The following is a 24,201-nucleotide window of genomic DNA, read 5'->3' on the forward strand; positions in this document are numbered from 1 at the left end:
GGTTCAGATCACAAGGATCCTACGTCCAGTCGCTTATCTCAAACAAGATAAACCTTTTTCACTATCACAAAACAATTACAAATATTAGTCACAGAGAAAAATAATTTGTAAGAGTTTAGAAATACCACCTCTCTTGAAACCACAAGAGATGAACTTACAAACACCTCCTTTAAATATTCACAAAGGATGACCACCTCCTTCGAATGCTTCAAGAAGGATGATTCTCTTTCAGGCACTTCCTCGGACACACCAAGGATGAGTAAGCTATTCCTCTGTCACCGCAGTAGCACTTTAGGGCTTTGCAGACTAGAGTTTCCTTAGCTTCAACAATCTCACAGAGTTCTCAAAGAGTTCAGAGGTTCTTAGCACAAGGGAAGAGTTNATTTTGAAATAAAGAGTGAGCCATCTTATAGACTCAGCCCAATACCCTTCCATTCTTCGAAAACAGGCCATCTAACGCATTTAATCGATTAACATAAGTATTAATCNATTAAAATGAGTACAACGGCTAGTTTTTCAAATCTGAAACACTCAACGGCTAGTGTTAATCGATTATTCTCAGGTTTAATCGATTAACTAATCGATTAAAACTTGCTTTAATCGATTATTACAGGGGTAATTGGGTTTTCAGTGCTAGCCTCGTTTTAATCGATTAAAACTGGGTTTAATCGATTAAAACAGCTTGTGGAAGATTCTCAATAAAAATAAATTAAATATGAAACACAAGAATCAACCCTAATACATATTTGAGCACTATTACATCAACTTTGATTATTATAAAAGCTTTANAAAATACAGAGATCTTCAATCCGTCTTTATGGATCTTGGCTTGTGCAAATCTGTTCATCATCAAAACTTCATCTTTTATTTTTGCTAACAATATGCACATCCTTTTTGAATAAAATCAAGAACCAATTTGGTCAAGCAATTAAAATCTTAAGAAGTGATAATGTTAAAGAGTATTTCTCATCCACTTTTTCTACACTCCTTAGCTCCCATGGTATTTTGCATCAATCCACTTGTCATCATACACCCCAACAAAATTATATAGCCAAAAGAAAAAATAGACACTTGGTTAAAACTGCTCGTACCCTTTTGCTTGGTGCTTATATTCTTGTTCATTACTGGGGGATGCCATCTTAACTGCATGTTTTCTTATTAATAGGATGCCCTCCTCCTCTCTCATTAATAAAGTCCTTTTCTCCATTCTCTTCCTAATGATCCTTTCTTTCACACCCCTCCTCGAGTCTTTGATTGTGTATGTTTTGTTCATGACATGTCTCCGAGGCTAGACAAGCCCTCCGCTCATGCGATCAAATGTGTCTTTTTGGACTATTCTCGACTTCAAAAAGGGTACCGGTGTTACTCTCCTGAAACCAAGAAGTACTACATGTCTGCCAATGTTAGATTCTTTGAACATACACCTTTCTTCTCTCCATCTGTTCAAGATGTTCATATCCTCCACCAGGTCCTTCCTCTTCCAGTGGTTAAGTTCAATGTCTCCAATGTCTCAGTCAATCCAAGTCATGCTCAAGGTCCTCCTGAACTTTCTCTCCACATATTGATATTGTCCGACACAATACCCCGATGGGTAGTCCTCTTCCAGAAAATGGTGGATCTCCTCCTTCAGATTCTTCTCCTTCACTGCCTCCTGCCACGCCTCCTGGTGAAGATGATGCTAGTTGGCTCATTGCTCTCAGAAAAGGTACTCGTTCCACTCGAAACCCTCGTCCCATTTATAATTTTCTTAGCTATCACAAATTGTCGCCCTCCTTTTATTCCTTTTTATCCTAAGTGTCTTCTGTGGTTATACCTAAAACTGTGAAAGAAACACTTGATAATCCTGGATGGTGACAAGCCATGATTGCAGAAATGCAAGCTCTTGACCATAGTAATACTTGGGAGCTTGTGCCACTTCCTTCGGGCAAAAAGACTGTTGATTGTCGATGGGTATATGCAATTAAAGTCAGCCCTAATGGTGACATTGATAGGCTAAAAGCCCGGCTAGTTGCAAAAGGGTACACTCAGGTTTATGGCCTTGATTATTGTGACACCTTTTCTCCTGTGGCCAAGATGACTACCATTCGCCTGTTCTTCGCAATGGCAACAATTCGTCATTGGCCACTTCGTCAATTGGATATCAAAAATGCCTTTCTCCATGGTAATCTTGAGGAAGAAGTTTATATGGAGCAACCTCCTGGGTTTGTTGCTCAGGGGGAGTCTGGTATGGTTTGCAAATTGCACCGACCTCTATATGGGGTCAAGCAATCACCACGTGCTTGGTTTGGAAAATTCAGCTCCATTGTTCAAAAATTTGGGCTAAAACGCAGTGAAACAAATCATTCAGTCTTTTATTATCATTCGTCTCTAGGGAAATGTGTTTACTTAATAATATATGTGGGTGATATAGTTATTACAGGAAATGATACTGCTGGAATATCTCAATTGAAGGAGTACTTGTGTAGACTGGTTGACAGTCCTATGGACCCAAATCAAAAATTAACAACAGAAGAAGGTAAGTTATTCTCAAACCCGGAGAGATATAGGAGGCTTGTTGGAAAACTAATCTATCTCACTATTACAAGGTCGGATCTATCTTTTGCAGTTGGAGTGGTGAGTCAGTTCATGCAAACTCCATGTGTTGGCCATTGGAATGCTATCATTCGCATTCTAAGGTATGTGAAAAAGGTTCCCGGGCAAGGGTTGTTATATGAAGAGAAAAAAAGCCTTCAGGTATCTGGATACTGTGATGCCGATTGGGTAGGTTCTCCGATTGTTAGATGATCTACTATTGGATATTGTGTTTTCCTTGGAGGAAACATTATCTCATGGAAAAGTAAGAAACAGAATGTAGTGGCTCGATCAACAGTCGAAGCTGAATATAGGGCAATGACGTTACTAACAAGTGAACTTATATGGGTGAAATAGTTTATTCAAGAGCTTAACTTCTGTGACATCCAAAATATGAAGATGTATTGTGATAACCAAGTTGCTCTTCACATTGCCTCAAATTCAGTGTTTCATGAGAGAATTAAACATATAGAAATTGATTGTCATTTTGTTCAGGAAAAGTTATTGTCAAGAGAAATATGCATCAAGTTTGTTGGATCAAATGACCAACTTGCAGATGTGTTGACTAAGTCATTAAGGGGACCTCAGATTGAGTTTATTTGTTCCAAGCTTGGTGCATACAATCTGTATGCTCCAGCTTGAGAGGGACTGTTAGAATAATTATGAGTCTACTTATGTTAGTGTAGTCAGAAGGACTAGGGAGTAGTGTGTTGGGTTATCTCTAATTATTGTACCTAGCAGTCTAGGACCGTTCTTTGACCTTCCATCTCCCTATTGTATCAACCTTTTATCAGTATAAATAGTAGAACATGAGAAGGGTCCATTAAGCCCTTTAGAAATATATTTCTCTGTTTTAATCTCAAGTATGCTCTTTTCATGGCATGGTATTAATCAGTAAAAAATAGTTTGTGGATTTTTTTATTCCATCACTATCAATCTTCCACAAACCACCACCCATTTAAGAGTCTCCCATTAGCTTGAGTCATATCCATCATACAAAAAGTAAGAAAACAATGGTAAGCTTCCCTATACCTTGACCAATATTAGGACTTTATCTACACCCCAAGGAGCATAACAAATATCCCTTTGCACTAGAGTTTTCAAAAGTTGAATCATTTTCTTCTCTTCAAGAACATTTTCTCTCTCTCTCTTTTTCTCTCACCTTTAAGTTTTAGGTTTATGTTTTATTTTCTTAATGGTCAAAGTTTCTATAAGAGATATCTAATATAGTTACAACTATGAGTAGAATATATATATATATATATATATATGGTACTCTATTTATAATAAAAGCTTATAAGGAGTGATAACTAACTAAAATAAAAGATATAGATAAGTCCATAAATAATATAAATTTATCTTTAACTTAATTAATCTTGATAAGTCCATAGATAATATATTTTATCTTAATATTTTCATTCTAATTTAATATAACGAGTCTATCAATAATATATATTAATTATTATTATTATTATTATTATTATTATTATTATTATTATCTAACAATAATATCTAATTACATCAAATAATATCTTAAAATTTCTTTTAATTAATAATATCTCATAATATCTTTTAAAATATTTAACAATATCTAATAATGATTTTTTTCTAATAATAATATCTCTTTTAATCTCTAAACCTACCAAGATTATATCTCCTATTTTCTCTCAACTACTTTTTAAAATAACAACTAAATCTTCTCCAAGATTTATATAATGTCTTTTTATTAGTATTCCATATTGTTTAATTTGCATGATTTTCTTTTGTGCACCCTCCTATTTTAATTTCTTGCACCTAATTAATAAAAGGTAAAAGAACCTTTTGATCATAAGAAAAATGTAAATAAAATAAAAAAAATAACATAACAATTATGTTCTAACAAAGATGTACACTCAAGAATACTAATTATCAAACAAAAACAATAAAGTCTGAAGACTACTTTATTTTTAAGACCCCTCTTTTCTCGGACTTTACAAGAGCTAGCCTTCAATATCTATGTTTGAGTAATTATATGTGAGTGCATGCATATTTTGTTTGTGTTGTGAAGGTGAGGTCATGTATCATGTGTAGGACGTCGTTTGTATTGCATGTATTTTGTTAAGTTATGTTCTCTCTTGTATTCAAAATTTATTATGAATGATTTTTAAGATCTAAGGTCTTTTATATGTTTTCGTGGTGTATTATAGAAAGTCGTAATATTTTTATATAATGTAGTCCTACCATATAAAGACACGGAACACACCTTTACCCCACATAAGGAAGACTCAAACCAGATAAATAACCTAAATACTATCATCAAACATATTTGAATCATCAAACTAACTTACCAAAATTTAATTAAAAGAACTAAACTCACATTTATAAAATTAGAAAACTAAATTGTATTAAAAAGATTAATTCTAATTTTCACTTAAGGAAACAAAAACTTATTTAATCTTTTTTTTTAATTTTCTATTTTCAATTTTGCCTGTCGTTATCTTCCTCACTATCTCATTCCCCCTGCTCCAACTTAGCTTTCAAAAACTTAAAAAACATTAACACAATCAATTTGAATTTCCTTTTCATTTTGTTCAGTAATATTTCCAACCTGCGTACTAATACTGTTTACTCAACGACTTGTAACTTCACAGGAGGAATTGACAACCGAGCAGCTACTCTGCTTGCATTGTCTTCTAAGGGCTTAAGTGGTAAACTTACCGTCCCTGTATTTGTAACGTAAGATAATAATATAATACATCAAAATGAGACAATAAATCTTGCATGAACAACAAATTATAACACACACAGTGGGGTGAAGAAACCAAGATCTATATCTACTTCCAAAACATTGCTTATCCATCAAGAGTGTCAACAAGATGAAATTCACTATCAATTCAATGACAGAATATAGGAAAATGTATATGTAAGTACAAGTGCACTCATGAGGCATGGAAGAAGGTGAATGTGGCAATAAAAGATCAAAATATAAGTATCAGAGGTGCCACACAACTAGCTCCAGCTTGTTAGGCCTAACCTATCAGCAAGGTTGTACATAACCAATTGATCCCAAACAGGTCCGAAGAGGCGTTCCCCTCCAATGGCAAATGTTAGAGCCCAAGAACACAGAACAGTTGCAAATACTGCAAACCCAAATGCTGATCTAACAATATCTGCACGAACATGTCAAACAATCGAAATCAACAGGGAAAAGGAACCTGCCTCTAAACCAATTCATTATATCTAAATTAACCACCAACTTACTTAAAATCAGTAAGCATATTCAATTAATTCAACCATGAAACAAAGTAAACCAGCTAGCATAGTTTTTACTAGTTATGGTTGAATCAACTGTTTAATTTTTTTTCGTTCTTAAGAAATCTGTTCCAGGCACGGCCGTTGCAAATACTTAAGTACTCTTTGTAAAATTAAGTTGTGTTGAACTCAATTGGAATTGAAAAGAAAAACACATGGTAGTTTTTAAGTCAACTGAAATTTGAGATGAATTTTGCTTTTAACTGGATCTGAATAAAAAGTGGTCAACATGTTGATACAATGTACAATGAAAACCATAAGTTAGTTTGGATCTTACAACTGAAATTCAAACACAACCCTCAGTAGTACCCTACCGTATCTCGAAAGAAAAATAATTGCGAAAATAAAAAGAACTAATTCGACCAGAACTACCAAGAATTGAACGAGCTGATGAGCTTTCATGATGAAATGAATTTGAAACTAACTGGTATCATGAAAAGCACAAACAACAACAAACTCTTCATGTTCAGATACTAAAAAGAGCACAAGTTCAAATTCTGAATACATCAGTTCAACCCACAATTCAATTTCTGCCCCTTCTTAATTCCAGATAATTACTTGCTCTAGACATTCGAAAAAAAAGAAACAGTTGAAGCAAATAATGCATAATAAGCAGTGATGGTTGCCACCATTGACAAGAAAAAGGAGTGCATAATTTCGCAAGTAATAGAAGTGCTATAAAAGAGAAGTTAGGTTATGATACATGGGCGAATGCGAGGGAAGGAGTGAGAATGGCGAAGAACGGGCCAGAAGTAGAAGCAATTGACGGCCCAGAGGAGAGGCAGAAGAACGAAGCCGAAATTGTAAAACCTCCGCGCGTAGGTAACTGATTCTTCCTCAGATAACCCCAACGACCCATCGATCGTAGGCCACACCGGCATCGACGACGGTAGCGAATTCCGATGAAGAGGGTTAGGGTTTGGATTGTTGTTCTGTGACTCCATCAATGCGATCTAAGATGACCTAACAACCCTGAGATCAGCTAAAATGTTTTCAATTCCATTGATTTTGTTCAATCTTGTTGCTTGCTAAGCGAAATTAAATTAATATCTCTCAATTTGAGTGGACAATCACTATTAAGTAACATACCGTGAAAAAGGATCGTTCGTCGCGTTGAGTCACTCCACTACTGCGTCTGATTTTGATTCAGATTGCCTGCCATGGAAAAGAAAAAACCAAAATTCATACAAACACAACTGAAATTCAGATTATTCAATCCTCCTTTTAACTGTTTCCGTGTGTCAAGTCCAGAAGAAAATAAAATGGCACTGTGAATATAATTCTTTTATATAATTTCTGTAAAAAATCAGGTAATGACTGTACGTAATAAATGAAAAACAAAATTACCAAAAAGAGTGGAAAAAATAGGACCACCAAAACAGAGGACCACACGACACCATTGCATAATTTTATTTCGATTACAAGACCTACACTTGTCAAATTAGGGAAAAAATTATTAATACGTACGTACTTTCGACAACTGAATGACCAGCTTTTCAAGCTTTCATCTTTAATTCGCAGAAACAGTTATATTCCTCTCAAATGGAGCATGTGATGAAGACGTATTATCCAAGACTATGTGTAACATTTTTGTCTGTTTTTCTGTCCCAAACCCATGTTTCACTGTTATAGAATAATGATGCTGTACAAATTAGTGTTTGCAGGGTCTTCCGAAAAATTTAAACGGTATTTATGAGGAAAAAAAATAAGAATAAAGATTACAACACTTTGTTTTTTGAATTAAAATTAGTTTATATGTAAATTAATTTTTAGAAATTCTTTTATCTAATTTTTTTAGAACATTTATTTCTAGAATTTTACCTTTTTATTTTAATTTTCCACGAATCTTTTGAGAATATTTGAAATCTATGTTTACTTCGTTTGATCTTCAAATGTCCCTTTACATCAATATGCTTTTACTTTTTTTAACTACTTCAATTCAAGAACATTGCTATAATTGCAAAACTAAATGAATTATGACCTTTTTACAACTCTTTTAAATTAATCATCTTTACTTGCAAATTTGTTATACGTATCTTTTATTTCTTAACTTTCCTTCATTTTATTTAAATAATTTCATTTTTTACTCTATATTTCTTTTTCTTTTCTGTTTTGTCGAATTTATCCAAATTAAGTTAAAACTGAATAATTTCATTCTTCGTTATAACTTCAAATAAAAAATAAATTAAATCAATTCAATATCTTAGTTTCAAATCTGAATATCTAAATAATTTTCACATACAAAATTTTAAATCATGGTTGAATAAATCAAATCAAATTAAAAAAATTGTCTTCATAAATTTTTTTCTCGTATCACTTAAATCTAAAGCAAGTTATTTAAACTATTTTCAATTAAAGATTTCTTTTCCGCTTAGTGATTTATTTATCTTTGTTGCATTTGAACAGAAAATATTGATATCATTTCCTTGTAATACAGAAAAATTTTAAATGCTGCTGAAATATGAGATAAAAAAAATAGTTCTATTATTTTATTTATTTCAAATATATTTTATACAAATTCTTTTACCACCACAGCTACAGTTTTTTTTCATCTTACCTTTTATTTATTTTATTTAACGCAAAATATTAAGAATATAACTTTTTCATTGCAAAATATTTTAACTAAACCTACAAATTTAGATTACAATAAAAGAATTTTTTTTTTCTTTTTATTGCTTTTAATTCATTAAAAAATATCAAACAAATGAAAAGTTTCCTTTCAATAAATAGAGATAAAATCAAATAACAAATAAAAAGGGCTAAGTAAGATGAAGACAATATTACCCTTGCCCCAAAGGCAAGATCAACTCTCTTTTTTTCTCATTTCAATGTTATTGTTCATATCAAAGAAATCATAATATGATGATACATTGGAATAATGAAGTGACAATGATACAAATCAGTGGCAAATTTTGCTTCCAATGTGAGCCAATGCAATCAATACAAGCAGAGCCTTCCTCAAAAGATCCAAAAACTGTCCCTTGGAGAAGGAATCTGAAACATCCCCAATTTAGCTGATGCCATCTCTGACAACACCACACAGGCTTCAAGTGCATCTCCAACTTAACCAAGAAATCAAATTTCTCAGATGGGAATAATTCCTTCTTGTGTGAACATTAATTATCACGTAAGCATTTACTATTCTTTAGGATTGAGATCTCTCTCGGATTTTGGCTCTAGCAAAAAATACTCCTGCCAGAAGACCTGCAATTGCATTCTACCTTCAGTGATGAAACAAAATGTAATACAATGCACTTTATGATGACAATGATAATAGAAACACTTCAAGTTCAGTAAATTTAAAGAACAAACCAAAAAAAATGCTAGCAGAGTTCTCCAAACTAGTAGGGACTTTGAACAGAAGGATGCCAGCAACTGAAAGTGGTATCTTGTTCAGCGAACCTACGAGACTGCAGATGGTAAACTAGTCAGATAAGTCAAACAAAATTAAAATAGTGACATTTTCTGATACAGCATAACATTAAGACTAAAATCTAGATTTACAAAAAACTAATGTTCCACACATATAGCCATTGCCAATAACATGTAAAACTACTTCAGTCAGACAAACACATTTACCATCATGAGTCCTACTAATATCCATGAGGTTCAATTTCAAAAGAAACTTTAGGGAACTGTAACTATAATTTAACTTACCGCATTAAGATATTGGAAAGAAAAAGTGTATAAGGATTACTCTCTCTTCTGGGGGAGGAATCTCACCTGTAAGTTGTAGCTCCAGTCTGATGAAGAAACCACATGGATGTAAAGCTGATTGCTAGACCCAAAATTCCACTAAAGGTCATCACCAACCAAAAGCTAGGCAATCTCAGAAGTGGCCTGTCAATTCAAATATATAATTTTATATAATATTAGAAAAAGAACGACACAGAGAGTATCTTTTTACTTCTGTTGTCAGACATAAACTAAACAATTTATGACATAAAAACACCCTTTTGCAATTCCAGATCTGTGTTTCTATGTATAGCAAAAAGGAAAATTTAGAAATTACGTTTTAAACTGAGATCAATAACCTTCTAACAGGAAATGAAGCGTGTCATGCACATAATATTGAGAAAAATCACAAAAGTAAATAACTCACGTTCTTAAGAGATAATCCACCTCATTGAAAACAACAATCAGGAAAAATCCCAAAGGCAAAGAAAGGGTGTTGTTCAACAAGACCATTGAAAACTCATTTAAATTTCCGGATTTCGTAACTTGCTTTGCTGTATCCATGACCCTACGGAGAGTCAGCTGCACCAATAAAATCAAAACAACTGATAAGCAAACTTGACTAAGATAAATTTAATTCAGTGCTACCTATGATGCTACATACACACTTTCCATGATAGTAATTGCCCTTTTAAACCAAAAACCAAATTAAACCTACTCCATGTATATGTAGAAGTAATTAAGTACTATGATTCAAGAAACCCCACAAAAGCAACCAACAGGTCAAAATGAAAAGTATTGAGTCAATTCTCTCACCCGGAATAGGTGATGAGTAATTTGTCTTCATGTTGGAAAGTCTGATGGGATAAACTACTCAATTCAATTCATCTGTGATGAACTATATCAATTCATATATATTTTTTCTTTTAATTTTACTTTTGCTTTATACCAAGTCTAAGCCAGTCCTTAGCACAGAGAGAAATGGAGATAAGATTATGGCATATGTTTAGATCATTTTTGGAATTTTCGGTTTTTTTCTAGAGAAGACACCAAGGAGATTTGGAACATAAGTTATGAGCAAACCCCAATAAGGAATCATGACACCACCTTCAACCCAAGAATGGTAAGGTAATAAATAGACTTGTGAGTCTTTTTTCCTTATAGGTTGCTTATTTTGCATATTTTTACCTCATGTGGGACTTTAACTCACTTGACTCCAATAAACTATCTCTCAAATGTGAGTCCCTTTCATTATTAGTTATACTTCTCCCTCGTGCGAAAACATTCTTCACCCATTCCACATCGGTACCATCTAAGCCAATCACCAAAAATTAATAACTTTGATACCACTTTGTTGAGTTTTTTCAACAGGAGACGTCAAGGAGATTTGGAACATATAAGTTATGAGCAAACCCTTATAAGGAAGTACAATACCACCTTCAATCCAAAACCTTAAAACATAAGTTTATGGGTTTTTTCTTCTCATTTGTTGCTCTTCTTGCATATTTTTATCCAATGTCGGACTTCAACTTGCACTTGACTTCAATAGAAACAACCAAAAATATGAAATGGGACTGAAAGAGAGTCATAAGAACATTGTAATGAAATAGAAACATGATATCTTAATACAAAGAATAGGAAAACCTCCTTCAGTTACAACACTGCACTGCAGAACTTTGAGGGTTTGCACCTCCTAATGCCCAAAGTCCCCAAATCTCTCATAAATTATCTCAGTTCCTCTCCTCTCTTCTATTCTACACAAGTGCCCTTCACTGATTGTAACTAAATAAACTAACTAATAGGTTATCTAACACAGTGATCATAACCAAAGAATGATAGACTTTAGCAAGACAGACATGATTGAATTTATGCACATACAATGATATTAGATTAATATCTAGCTCTCAAGTCAAAGACTAAAAGTTATAGTTTTAAATTTACATCTTCCAGTATTCAGTTGTACTTTCATTTAAAACATTTTCAGGAAGTAATGGAAAGGTAACCAAAGTGGAAACAAAAAATGAAACTTATTGTACCAATGAAGTTTAGAATCACAAAACATAATACTCACAGAATATGATGCCGTTAAGAAGCAGTTTAGTGTCTGCCAAGCATAGCCAATTGCATTAAAAGAGAGATCAGTAATTCCTCCAGTTATTGCTGAAATGATCTGCAAGAGAAAAGGACATTCTTTTAGGCTGTTTTATATCTAAAACTTGTTATGCTAGTTATGGATCCAAATAATGCATAGTTTCAAAAGAGTCTAAACAGTAAACAGCTATAGGAGTTCAACGAAATAAAAGATAATTATAGTAAGTATGAAATCAAAACAGACAAGCCACACAGTAACAAATGCATTATTGGTAGGAAGATAGACCCCTGCAAAGTAATCCCCACATAAGTTGTGACAGTTGACCAACTACTTTCCAGAATATGACATGGAACTTTGGAGAGCCTGGCTACCTTATGAATATGTTGTCATTTGGTTATAATTAGACAAGTAACATCTTCCCCCATAGTGACTAACTCCTTGAATAAATATAATAAAACAATAAAATATGTTGGTAAGAGTAGTAGTGATTGTAGGAGATGCACGCAAAATAAAGGGATTGCAAGATTCATATGTAAAGGTACAATATGTGAATTCGTTATTCTACATCACAGTCAGGGCCTTCAACGGTCAAAATAAAGAGATTGCAAGATTCACAAGTCAAGCTCGTCAACATACCATTAGAAATAGAGCTGCCCAGACTTTGCCATCGTGGTGCTTCTTGAACAAGTACATTTCACCAAGGGCAGTTATGACATTAGTAACATTTTTCAGGACTGTCACCATGGCTACATTAATGTATCTCAAACTGCACGTTATATACAAAGGGATAATTAAAAGCCAACAGCAAACAAGAGTGAGTGACAAACTGCTCAATTATACTTTCAGTTTAGATATTGACACTGGTACAGATGATAAATGTTAAGATCACATGTTTAACGATATAAAGTTAGAACAAGTTTAGAACTCCATGCTCCTCAAATATGAATATTTCTTCCGAGAATTTATGAACAATGTTTCCATTTCATGATTACTCATAAACAGGATCCATCAATACATTCTGCAAAGTTATTTTTTAACACCTAGCATTGGACAGATTTAAAAAAAGGCTTACACAACACATAAAAATGAATGGTAAAAAACTAGTAACAAAGCATCAATGACAAGCATCCCCTTATGTAAAACACTCGATATAACATAATCTAACGAAAGCCAGAACCAAAACATTATAAGAGCCACCATGTTGAAGACAGCATACCTAAACATACTTGTGACGAGCATTCCGACAAATATAACATTCACAGGCAACCAGACCTTAATCAATCTCCATGTCAGCGGCTCGGTTGAAACTAAACCCATAATACTCAACACAGAAACAATAACAACTGAAATCAAATTCTGCATCCACACAAAATTTGTCAGAACCAATCCAGCTCAAGCAACCTCCACATCATTATCCTAAAAAACAAAGGGGCAAGGGGAAAACGATTCCAAGGACACAAAAACAAATACCTGGTACAACATCAAGGATATCCCGGCATTGAAATCATAGCTGGAAAGTACAAACTTGTTAACCAATATCATGCCACAGGAGGAAAAACAATATGCAAGTCCAGACAATAAGGCCTGATTGTGGACTTTTACTACCCTCGCAGTTCTTGGAGTTCTTTCTTTGTCTTTGTCCAACTTGGAATTTTCTACGTCAAATTGTTCTTCATTGGGAGATGAAGGCATCATTTTCATGTGATCCAGTTATGCCTTAAGCTGAATTGATCCAACGGCAAATAAAAATAAAACTTCACAGTAACACAGTGTTCAAGCTACGGAGCTCAGGATCGACAAGTAAGGAGACACGTGGAAAGGAAAAACCTTTTTAACAAACCCAGATATGATTATGATCGACGAGAAAAACCCATCAGGGATAATCACTGTAATGGTTTTATTGGCAAGGCTTGGATTCAAAGGAAGGCAAAGAAGCGCTGAAAGATAAATGATGAAATTTGGGGATTAAAGGAGCCAGAAACGGCGTTGATGTACGGAGAGAACGAAGAGAGGTTGGGAATTTTGAAAGTAGAAACTTCGTCGCATTTGAAGAAGGAAGGAAGCTGCTACCAACTTTTGTGGATTTTTTTTTGTTGTGTTTTGTCCTTTTGCAATTCGCATGAACCGTGGATGGCAAAGATACCCTGTTCCTTGGGCTTGTGATAGCTTTGAATTAAATGTTCAAAAGTCTTAGACTTGCTTTTGTTTTTTGAATGATGTCAGTTCATTTGTTCCCATTTTCAACACGGCTATTGCTGCTACCGTTATTACCCTAAAGTACTGTAAAATATTGCAAGCTTAAAATCATGATCACCATATCTATTGATATTTAATTAATTTGTAAATTTTAATAATATTTATTTTGCAATTAATGCATAAACCATGGTTATTAGACTAAATAGATTTTAGTTAGTCAAACTTGGGGGAAAATGAATATTAAATTGTTTTTATTTGTGATAAATATTTATTTTATAGTGGAGGTTTGATATAATGTGATAAAGATATTGATTTTGTGTCTTTTTGTTTGTTTAATCATTACAATTTAGCTTTCTAAACTAACGATAAAACAATTCCCAGCGGACAATTAGAAAAGATAAATCAACAGGGAAAATAATTGTTTTTTATTCGTTGGCAATCACATCAGAAAATTATGGAACTTGGTGTGTAGTTGACCTGTGGCATGAATGATAAGGGTTGGATAAGTACCAATGAAGAAAATGCGATGTACCGAAAAAAACCAAGCCGAAGGTTAGTTGCCACTTTAGAATTATAAAAACCAAACAAAACGAGAATATTCAAAATCAGAAGTAGCAGCAAGTATCCACTAACTTATCGTAGACCAAAACGTGCTTTTATGGTAGTGGAATTTTCCCAATGTTTCTGTTAGACTTCAACTAAAATCATTAAAAATGTCAACATAGTTTCCCTAACTCTGATATTATTAATATGGCGACCTAGCAATAGTAGCAGCCCGCAGATGAGATGAGTCACCCCCTCAAGATATATATATATATATATATATATATATATATATATATATATATATATATATATATATATATATATATATATATATATATATATAAAATAAAACCCCATGTGCTGGAACTTTGGTTATCTTAAGTGTCTCAATTATTATCTCCGTTGGCTTAGTTAAAGTCAAGACTTTAGAACTAAATTGTAAACTCTTACAATATTTTGAAATCTCACCTTTTTTAGTATAAACAAAAGAAGTATCCAATAGATAAATTTCAACGGAATTACATCTAGCAAAAAATAAGATTGGAGTAACTCTTCGGCATCGTATTCATATTCAAGAATTTGAACTACAAAAAAGAGTATTTTAGAATCGCTCTCCTTATTTGAAATTTTTTAGAAGAACATGAGATAATGTGATGTTGCCTCCTAATCATGTTAATTTAGTTTCAACGACTAACGGGAAACGTTCTCAGAAACAAAGAAGACTTATTTAAGAATTAATCTGATTTATATAAGCAGATTGTCTTGCTTCAATGAAACTCCTAATGCTAGCGGCATCTCCATGCATGACAACTTTTCCATCCTCCATGTAGATGGCACCATCCGCATACTCTAGTTCTTCCAAACGATGGGTGACCCATAATGCCGTAACTTCTGCAGAGGTATCCACAGAGTTCCTGACAGCTTTGATAACCCCGACCTTAAATGAAAAGTGCAAGCCATCTGTTAAAAAAGTGTTGGCCTTACAACACAACTTTCATAATACCTAATATGAACATATTCAACTGCAAGCACGAAAACTGAAGCCATGTTAACTGTTTGTTTAGAATTCCGAAAGCTCAAATAGACACTGTCCCCATGGCATTGTTCTGTCAGCTTGAATGTGTCATACTGATGAAATGCATACGTAAAGAAAATGACACCAAGCTAGATATAATAGTGACTGTCGCTACTATTTTTGTACATGGAGAAAGTAAAGTCCCTTGCTTCCACCTATTTGAAGACCTCAATCTTTGTGATTTTACAGCAAATATGGCATGATACGGCATACAACACCACAATTCATGGATTACCTGGTCAGTTTCATCTAAGAATGTGGTGAGCTCATCCAACAACAGAACTTTACAAGCTTCTGCTAGAGCACCAGCAATGGCAACCCTCTGCTTCTGACCACCACTCAGAGTTTGGACAGATCTCTGAATATTGCAGCCAGGAAAGTTTATTTATTATATAGTTTATACTTTTGTTATGAGTTTTCTAGGTTGCTGTCCCTATTACCTTCATGTAGTCAGTCAGCCCTACAGCATGCAAAGCTCTCGACACCCTAGACTTGACTTCATCGTGAGTCAAATCGATCTTACCAAGACCAAATGCAACATCAGCATCCACAGTAGGCAGCACCACCTGCAACAAATATAAAGCTACTCAGTTGGCAGTCCGATCATATACATCATAAGGATTAGGGCTGCAAATTTTCAGTAGATTGATAACAACTCAGCTGTTTTACTTTTATATTTTGATTTTCTTTATCACAATAGTTGTACCTGAATTGCAAACATTGAGAAAATATTCAAAAGCAGATTGGATAGAAAGATATTTACAAGTATACACAACCAAATTATTAAAATTTATTAGATGGAACTATGACAACAGACACCTGTTATTGTAGCGAACAAAGAAATCAAGCAAATTCTCCTTGCTCTGAAATGAAGGAAAAAATAGAAAGGAACATTTGGAGAAGATCTGAGAAATGGCATGCCCTAAACAAAAGCCTTTCTTCCTTCCCATCCCTTCACATTTCTTTTAATTCAAAACCCGGAAAGGGGAATAGGTAAGGTGGAGCATACTTCTCTGTTACCTCTGCATAAGAATCCGCAAAGCTTAAACATGCAGTCCGATGTGGTTGGTGTCCCCCTCCCTCACCCCCACCCCTAAAAAATCCCTTGATGGGCGAGGCTACTTGTATTAAGACTTTAATTTGTTGACGTAACATCAGTAATTTTCGCATAAATATTTTGTAAATGTCTACTGTGGAAAAAAGTTACACATTTGGTTAACAAGAAAAATAGATCGGAAAAGTCAACTATCATTCCTTACCCGTCGAGATGCAGAGGAAAAAGAAGCCATGCTTCTATAGAAGAAACAACGAAGAAAAAACAATCAAATCTCAAATCTAGAATTCTGACAGGGTACTAGTAGAGGTCAGGACAGCGGCAATAACAATAAGTACTATGGAAACTGTAACAGTCATTCCCCCATTCGGGGCGTTTTCTTGGAAAATGTTAAGGCACACGAAGTGGTTAGGAAATGCCTCAAAATTTGCTTAAACATTAGTCTAAGGTCGTTTATCCCAAAAGGAAAAGAAAGAAAGAAAAATAGTCAGAGGGAAGGATGACTACGGTTTGAGCTGTTAACTTATTCTTAATTCTTCCATCAGAAAGATTACATGAAAATATTATATCGCAACATAAAATAAATGAAGTCAGTAAACAGCATAGCAATAGTAGCAAGGTAACTAAAGAAAGAAACATTGAAACTACTTTTCTCCTCCCCTAATAACATCAGTGTGACTCTGAATTAATTTGATGAGGTTTCCATCTTTGAATTTGAACTTTTATAATCCAAAAACAACATTTTAGCTCATATCTCCACTCCCATAGAAAACAAGTCCAATGAATTTCCTTTTCAAACGTAGAGCGAAAAGATTTAACCTATCTGTTAATTTCTGTTTTAGGTCTAGAACAGCGAGCCTAATCAAATAGAATCTGACCAAGAACAAACCCTCATCCTCAAATCATTGTTGGGCCGAAGAGCCCCCTGAGGTCCACTAAAGCTTGTTCAGCCTTTTCACATACATCTGGTGGTGCTCCCCTACGACTGAGGCAGGAGGTTCATGTTGCCTGCTCATGACATGCATGTCAGCAACTCCAGAATATTCCGTAGTTAGAGGCTACCGCACCTTGTGATATTACTTCATAGTCATGTTCAAGTGTCTTGGCAGTGACTCACCCTCATCCTAGCCTTAGAAAGTAAGTAATTGCTGAAACACTAAGTAAATATTTCCATGCACAGTTACTTGGCTGGTTTAAAGACTCGAGATTGGAACAGCAGATTCACAATCTCAGAGGAAGCCAAATTGCCGGCGTTTACGACTATCAACCGTTGGCAAAATCAATGCCCACACTGGCTTAAAAGAAAGATAGCATGAACCAAGAAGAAGAACAAAAACTAATAATATATGAGTCTGAAAATAAAAACCTGATGATCTGGATTTTGGAAAACGAAACTTTTAGGTCCATTCACATTCACTGTTCCTGAAGTTGGGATCAAGAGACCCGCCAAAATCTGCACACTATACACAACGTTACGTTACAAGTAACACTGCACTACAAAACACTAACTCTCACTTTTGAATTTTGATAATACCTTCAAGAGGGTAGATTTTCCACACCCATTGGGTCCAAGAAGCATCCAAAACTGTCCGCAAGGAATGCGAATCGAACAATCCCTAAGAACAGGCACATCCTGCGTTTGCCTCGTCGTGAATGAGAATCTCAGATTACGCCCTTCAATTGCAAAACTCTCCGCCTTATTGCCCCTGAAAAAAAAAATCGAATCGATAAAAAAGAGGACGAAATACAAGACTTCACCAAAACGTGTTCGAGAAAATTCCCAACTGAAAGATGGAACCTGATAATTGTAGTGGGAACTGTGGCATGAAGAGGAGCAACGACACGTTCGGAGAAGCTAGTAAGATATGGGAAATTCATAGCATTCCCTATCGTTGATGGTTTCTACGCGACCGTTTTAACGTTGAGATGAAATTCCTAAGCTGGTCTTAACTTTTCATGAATGGACATTTGAGTCCTCTTCGTAACAACGTGGCACGCTCTCATTAGTTACGGTTTTTAAGGTGTGACATCCTCTCTTATCTCCAGTACATGTAGAACGTTACACAGGAGAGCCGAGACACGTGGCATTGTATTTCTCTTCATGGCGTTCTCTGCAACTCTATCCTACACCACCTTCCCTTCTCTTCCTCGCTTCCCTCAAATTTTGAGAACAAAGAGAGTTCATTTCCCACTGATTCGTGCAGCACAGAGTGGTGAATCAGAGACCCCGGAGAGTAAGAGTGAAGGGTCATCTAAGGCTCAGTCTTCAAGTGCTGCTCCTAAGCCTCCCAAGAAACCAGTTTATTCCTGTGAGTATAGCAAACATTGAACTGACTAGTGTTTCTTAAGAGACTAAAGCTCTTCTTTGATTACTGCTGCTTGTGTTATTTGGCTGACGGCAGTGAAGAAAGGTCAGATTGTGAGGGTGGACAAGGAGAAATATCTCAATAGCATCAATGTAAGAAGAACGTTGTTTTGTCGTATTATTTATTGTCTTGGTTTCGATTGTGAACACGGACGTGTCCATTTTTAATGTTTCAGTATCTTTCTGTTGGACACCCACCTTATTACAAAGGACTAGACTACATTTATGAAGACCGTGGTGAGGTAAAAAGCAAAACTTGTCGAATTGGTTTGCATGGGGTGGCTCTGCTTTTCTATGTCATAACAATTTATCTAATTCAATTGTGGGGAATTCTTCTAGGTCCTGGATATGCGTATATTTGAAACAGGAGAGTATGCTCTTGTAAGTAATTTACATCAGTCTATCCTATTGTATTTTCATAGAATACAGATATATTTCTAAGAAATAATGTTCTGATGAACGTGAGACTACGGCAAGAATCAAAACTAACTCTCTTTTTGCAATGCCAATGATGTTCTGTTGATCAAGCAAAGCTGAACCTATATCAATTGATTGCATTATATATGTACTAGATTCCAATTATGAAGAAATTTTCAAGAATTTTAATGTTTTATACTGAGAAAAACTCGTGCTTAATTGATAGATTGCATGGGTAGGGATTCCGACTGCTCCAGCTTGGCTTCCTACGTACATGCTTATCAAGGTACCGTTTAACGTGTTCAAATTTTGGACTACAATTTATTACTGGGTAAAATTCTTGCAGGATCAGCTTAAGCAAAATCCTGATCAAGCAGAATTAGTATTTGGCCAAGAATAACTTGTTTAATTGAGTTTGACTTGTACCTGTCTTATTTTGTATTTAATACACTGAATAAATACTGTGCTTAGTAGCAGTTGTTTTCCTTACATGGTCATATAATGAATGAAATATGACTAAAGTTTTCTATATTTCTCAACAAACATAACATTTTCTTCTTTTCATTTTAGCTGTTTGTTAAAGTGCAAGTTACCTAACTCTTTCTTTTTTTTCATTTGCAGTCAGAGAAGCTCGACTATGAGAGGCTATGACCCACAAATGCTAAATGGATATATGATACTTTTTTTCTTATGCTGTAAGAGAGTTTACAATTCATGAATCACAGATAAAAACACCATCTGAAACTCTACCCCATCTATAGTGCAGAGTATTTCGAAGCCTTTTGAATGTGTATCTGTGCCTCCCTGCTTTTAAATTTTAATAAATATAAATTCTCATAAAGAATTTATGTTTATAAAGTAGCTATGTTCTAGGTCCATAAATGTACACCTACACTACCAAGAAAATAAGTTAAATTACTGAGATTCTTTACATTGAAAGATTGATCTAGTATAGCAGTAATATTGTTAATTTATGTAATATTATTTCCTGTTAGGATTATATCATCCACGTAAACTAACAAGGCAGTTGTGCTAGAATCAGTAATTTTTAGAAATAAAGAATGATCAGCATTGGTCTGTTTAAAACTGTGATATAAAAAATATCAGCGTTTGCAACGAGACGAACTTTGTGTCTATCTATAGAAACGTCAACATTATATTTAATTTTGTATACTCATTTACAGCAGTATCAGATTCAGTATTTGGTAAAGTTGTTATGGTCTAAGTTTTGTTTCTTTGAAGGCCAGTGAGTTCTTCATTCATAGCTTTTCTTCAACTCTCATTTTTAGCAACATTTCTTGATAGTTTGGTTCAGCGTTGTTGCCTATTGAGAAAATAGATATTAAGTTATATGTCAGGAGGAATGGACAACATCTTTAAACACTAAACTTTTATTTAATTTAATTAGATCCATGCAAGTGGCAGTAACTTTATAGTTCTATTAAGAAGATTAACATTTATATGATTAATTTTCTTGTAGGAAAATAAATTATCCAGAGAACAAGAAATGTGGTCAGTAGTTCCAATATCGAATATCCATGTTGTTATATTCTTAGGTTTGAAAGAATTGACAGTGGAATGATAAGTGCCTAGGTTAATTAAAATTCCACATGATTTTAACATTTATAATGCATGAATTGTTCTTTTTATCCATTGATTCAAACCGTTTTAGCTTAATATTACAAAATGAGGTATAAAGAAATAGATACTTATGAAATTAATGATGATATTTTGATGTATTTTAGTGAATTTTGAAAAAAATAAACAATGGTGAGCGTATATTTATGTTTTAGAATTCAATTTTTTTTATGAGATTATTTACTTAAATGATTGATTTAAAGTGAATTTGTCACAACTGAATTTATTGGGTTTGAGATTAAAGATGTTCAAAATATGATTCTTAGTTTCATAAAGTATTTTAGATGTTCTAATGTTTATTTATGCAGCTGAAGTTAGAATTTATTCATTTAAATCATGAAATTAAATGGTCAAAGATGGTCCAATCTGGTCAACTTAAGGTTCCTATGCAATTATGAAAAGAAAGAGATGGCTAAAGTGCAATTAGAGAAAAGTTTTGGACTTCTGTGTAATTTTGAATAAAATAAAAAGGATTGAAATGTAATTTTGGGCAAGTTTAAATTTGTTAGATATTTTAAAAGATATTTTGGATAAAATATATCTTAAGATATTTTACTTGATATTGTTAAATAATTACCTTATTTAAATATATCAATAAATATCAAAAGATAATATTTGCCTAATCTTTTTGAATCTAGGAAAGATATTATCAAATATTATCAAATATTATCAAAAACTGATAAAATTTGAATATATGAAAGATATTAGATATAAGATAAAATATTTTATCAACAGAAGATTCAGAGTTCAAGCCCAATCAAACTTATATAAAGAGACCTAAGGGAGTCAAAAAATATACTTCATTCATCCACCACTCCTCTCTCTTTTATTTCATCATGTTTTCTACTCCATTCATGGAGGGCTAAACTCCTAGGGCTATTCCATTATAATTTCATTATGGATTCTGAGATTAAGTTGAATTAATGTATTTGTTTCTTTTTATTATTGAATTGAGTATTTCTTCTTCTATGTCTTTCATCTCTCAATCATATTAAGAGCAATGACTTTTGCATCATAAGGTGTTTGAATCTATATGCATATTGATTATATGAGTTCAAGAGTTTCAAGTTTTAATTGAGAATCTATTTTGATTGAATTTAGGAACCTTCATATAATTAAACTGGTTTTTGCTATTAATTAAGAATGTACTTTGATTGGTGATAATAATTTCAACTATAATTAATTAAGAATTTACTTTGATTAATTAGCTTTTAATTTGGTTAGGAAATTTGAAAATAGACATGATTAAACACAATAGAATTTGATTGAGAATGTACTTTCGTTGAATTTATTGTGAATAATCTAGAAAGGTCTTACATTTCATTGAGAATCTACTTTGGTTAACTGCATGATCGTCCTCAAATTAATTAAGAATGTACTTTAATTAATTTGAAACCTGAATAATAATCAATTAAACAATAATCTGTGGATAACTGACGATGAATCTCTCTTGGAAAACCAATGAAATTAGCCTATTTTTTCATAATTGTTTCTAAGTTTTCTCTTTCTTCAAACATTAGTTCTATTAGCATAGTTTCTCATTTTTATTCTTGGGCATTGAATTGCATTCATAAGATTCAAATATTGAAAAGCAATTCTGTATTCATTGGGAGACGACTGGGTTACTTTAACCCTATCAACTTACTTGAATACTACTTGATAATACTGAAGTTGCCTTGAAAAGTGGTATTAATTTGATAGCTTCAACGATAGCGTATCAAATTTGGCGCCACTGTCGGGGAATACGGTTAGTATTTTTAATATTTTGATTCATATTTTAATTTTCATTTGTTTTTTTTCCTGACACATATACATTTAATTCAGTTTGAGTTATTTTGTAGTCTTTAGTTATTCTTATTGTTAGCAAAACCTTTGTTCTTGTTCTAATTAAGAATTTCTTTTGAAAAATACTTGAGGCTAGTTTGAATATACTCTAGCTAGGAAAGACTTAGTACTTAAGTTATCCATTGTGACACACCTCTCTTTCTTGGGAGTGGACCCAAATAAAGTTTTTCTTATATCTTATTTGAAATCTTTCACTAAAGCAAGAACAAAAGCAAAAAAGAGAAGTCAAAGAATAGAAAAAAAAAACTTCAAGCAGACTCCATAGCGCATGACTAGAGCTAACCTGAGAGAATTTTATCAAATTAACCTAGAAGTTGAAAGGAATTTGCGTAAGGTGCGAAGAAGTTTGAAATTTGTGTGTTCTACTGAGGGAACACTTTCTACATATGAAACCATACTACCTTGATTATCTCTAGTCACAAACATACCATTTAATCCTTTACCTGATCCTAACCCAAACAATATGAACCATTAGACAACTAGCCACCTCCTACAATACAGTTGTCGAAGTAACATTGAATATCCTAATGAGGAGTGGGAGTTGAGACCTGACCTGTTAAATGCCTTACCAAAGTTCAATGGGTTATCAAGGGAGAATCCACACAAGCACTTGATACAATTCCACATGTTGTGCGATGATTTTAGATCTCATAGGATCACAATATAGATTCTTAAGATGAGAGCTTTTCCTTTTACTCTTCAAGAAGCAGGTCAAGATTGGTGGTATTATCTCTCTGCACGGGTTACAAATTGGGAAACTATTGAAAGACTCTTTCTTGAAAAGTATTTTCCTGCATCCAGATTATCTGCAAATCCGTAGAGAAATTCAAGATATAAGACAAAGAGATAGAGAAAATCTTAATGAGTATTGGGAAAGATTCAAGAAACTAAGTGCTTCATGCCCTCAACTCCAAATGGTAGATTTCATTCTAAGCTTTTATGAAGGGTTAAGTCCAACTGATAGGTCATGGACAGATGCTACAAACGGAGGATCTTTATGGATAGGAGTTTCATTCTAAGCTTGTTTAAGATCTCTTGGTCTAATTCCTCCATTTCTTTATTTCTCGGCTTCAACCGATTTGGATATGGAGGAGGTGGAGAATAAGATGAAGAAAAGTTTTTAGAAGAAGAATTAAAAGATACTAACCTAGATTTATCAATGGTAATCACATGTGATGGTTCACTTGGTTCTCCATTTTCATCAACATGTGTGTCTTCTTTCTTCTTATCTTCATCCTTTTGGGCTTCCTCAGAGCCTTGTACTTCTTACTGTTAAGACTCCAGCAAGTGTATCAAATCATATCAAGTAATAATAAGTGGTAAGACCAAGTATCGTTTCCCTAGAAACTCATAGGCCTAGATTTTCGTGTGATTTGTTGATTATAATAAGACTTGACTAACGAAAAATTAAGGTTTTGAATGCAAAAATGAAAATT

General features: G+C 33.7%; 4 protein-coding genes across 8 annotated transcripts; 1 reads left to right on the plus strand and 3 right to left on the minus strand.

Annotated features, from left to right (window-relative positions):
* Positions 1-5,313: 5,313 nt before the first annotated feature.
* LOC106780688 (probable gamma-secretase subunit PEN-2) lies at positions 5,314-7,352 on the minus strand. 5 transcript variants are annotated; one of them, XM_022777079.1, is made up of 4 exons: positions 7,210-7,226; positions 6,952-7,017; positions 6,566-6,844; positions 5,314-5,720 (listed from the first exon to the last, which is right to left on the minus strand). In XM_022777079.1, exons 3-4 carry the CDS (start codon positions 6,804-6,806, stop codon positions 5,560-5,562), a joined length of 402 nt encoding a protein of 133 aa, XP_022632800.1. In that variant the 5' UTR covers positions 6,807-6,844; positions 6,952-7,017; positions 7,210-7,226; the 3' UTR covers positions 5,314-5,559. The 5 variants fall into 5 exon arrangements, with proteins under 5 accessions (XP_022632800.1, XP_014524474.1, XP_014524473.1 ...); XM_022777078.1 differs by lacking the exon at positions 7,210-7,226 and adding an exon at positions 7,334-7,352 and having other exon boundaries at positions 5,364-5,720; positions 6,566-6,834; XM_014668986.2 differs by having other exon boundaries at positions 5,364-5,720; positions 6,566-6,834; positions 7,210-7,228.
* A 1,288-nt stretch (positions 7,353-8,640) lies between these two features.
* On the minus strand, positions 8,641-13,808 carry LOC106780725 (GDP-mannose transporter GONST1). The gene is made up of 8 exons (XM_014669040.2): positions 13,100-13,808; positions 12,846-12,985; positions 12,266-12,395; positions 11,609-11,707; positions 9,965-10,119; positions 9,586-9,702; positions 9,175-9,272; positions 8,641-9,066 (listed from the first exon to the last, which is right to left on the minus strand). The coding sequence occupies exons 1-8, from the start codon at positions 13,328-13,330 to the stop codon at positions 9,008-9,010; spliced, it is 1,029 nt and encodes a 342-aa protein (XP_014524526.1). The 5' UTR covers positions 13,331-13,808; the 3' UTR covers positions 8,641-9,007.
* A 1,088-nt stretch (positions 13,809-14,896) lies between these two features.
* On the minus strand, positions 14,897-18,432 carry LOC106780648 (ABC transporter I family member 10, chloroplastic). Its single transcript, XM_014668945.2, is given in 7 exon segments — positions 14,897-15,283; positions 15,285-15,308; positions 15,682-15,804; positions 15,887-16,012; positions 17,867-17,953; positions 18,035-18,206; positions 18,299-18,432. Coding segments are annotated over 7 exon segments (675 nt in total). The 5' UTR covers positions 18,379-18,432; the 3' UTR covers positions 14,897-15,220.
* Positions 18,433-18,540: 108 nt separating this feature from the next.
* Positions 18,541-20,221, plus strand: LOC106780699 (NAD(P)H-quinone oxidoreductase subunit O, chloroplastic). Its single transcript, XM_014669000.2, has 6 exons — positions 18,541-18,809; positions 18,903-18,958; positions 19,042-19,107; positions 19,205-19,246; positions 19,509-19,568; positions 19,904-20,221. The coding sequence occupies exons 1-6, from the start codon at positions 18,602-18,604 to the stop codon at positions 19,931-19,933; spliced, it is 462 nt and encodes a 153-aa protein (XP_014524486.1). The 5' UTR covers positions 18,541-18,601; the 3' UTR covers positions 19,934-20,221.
* Positions 20,222-24,201: the final 3,980 nt, after the last annotated feature.

Source organism: Vigna radiata, unplaced genomic scaffold (assembly GCF_000741045.1).
Source record: "Vigna radiata var. radiata cultivar VC1973A unplaced genomic scaffold, Vradiata_ver6 scaffold_51, whole genome shotgun sequence".
NCBI lineage: Eukaryota > Viridiplantae > Streptophyta > Magnoliopsida > Fabales > Fabaceae > Vigna > Vigna radiata.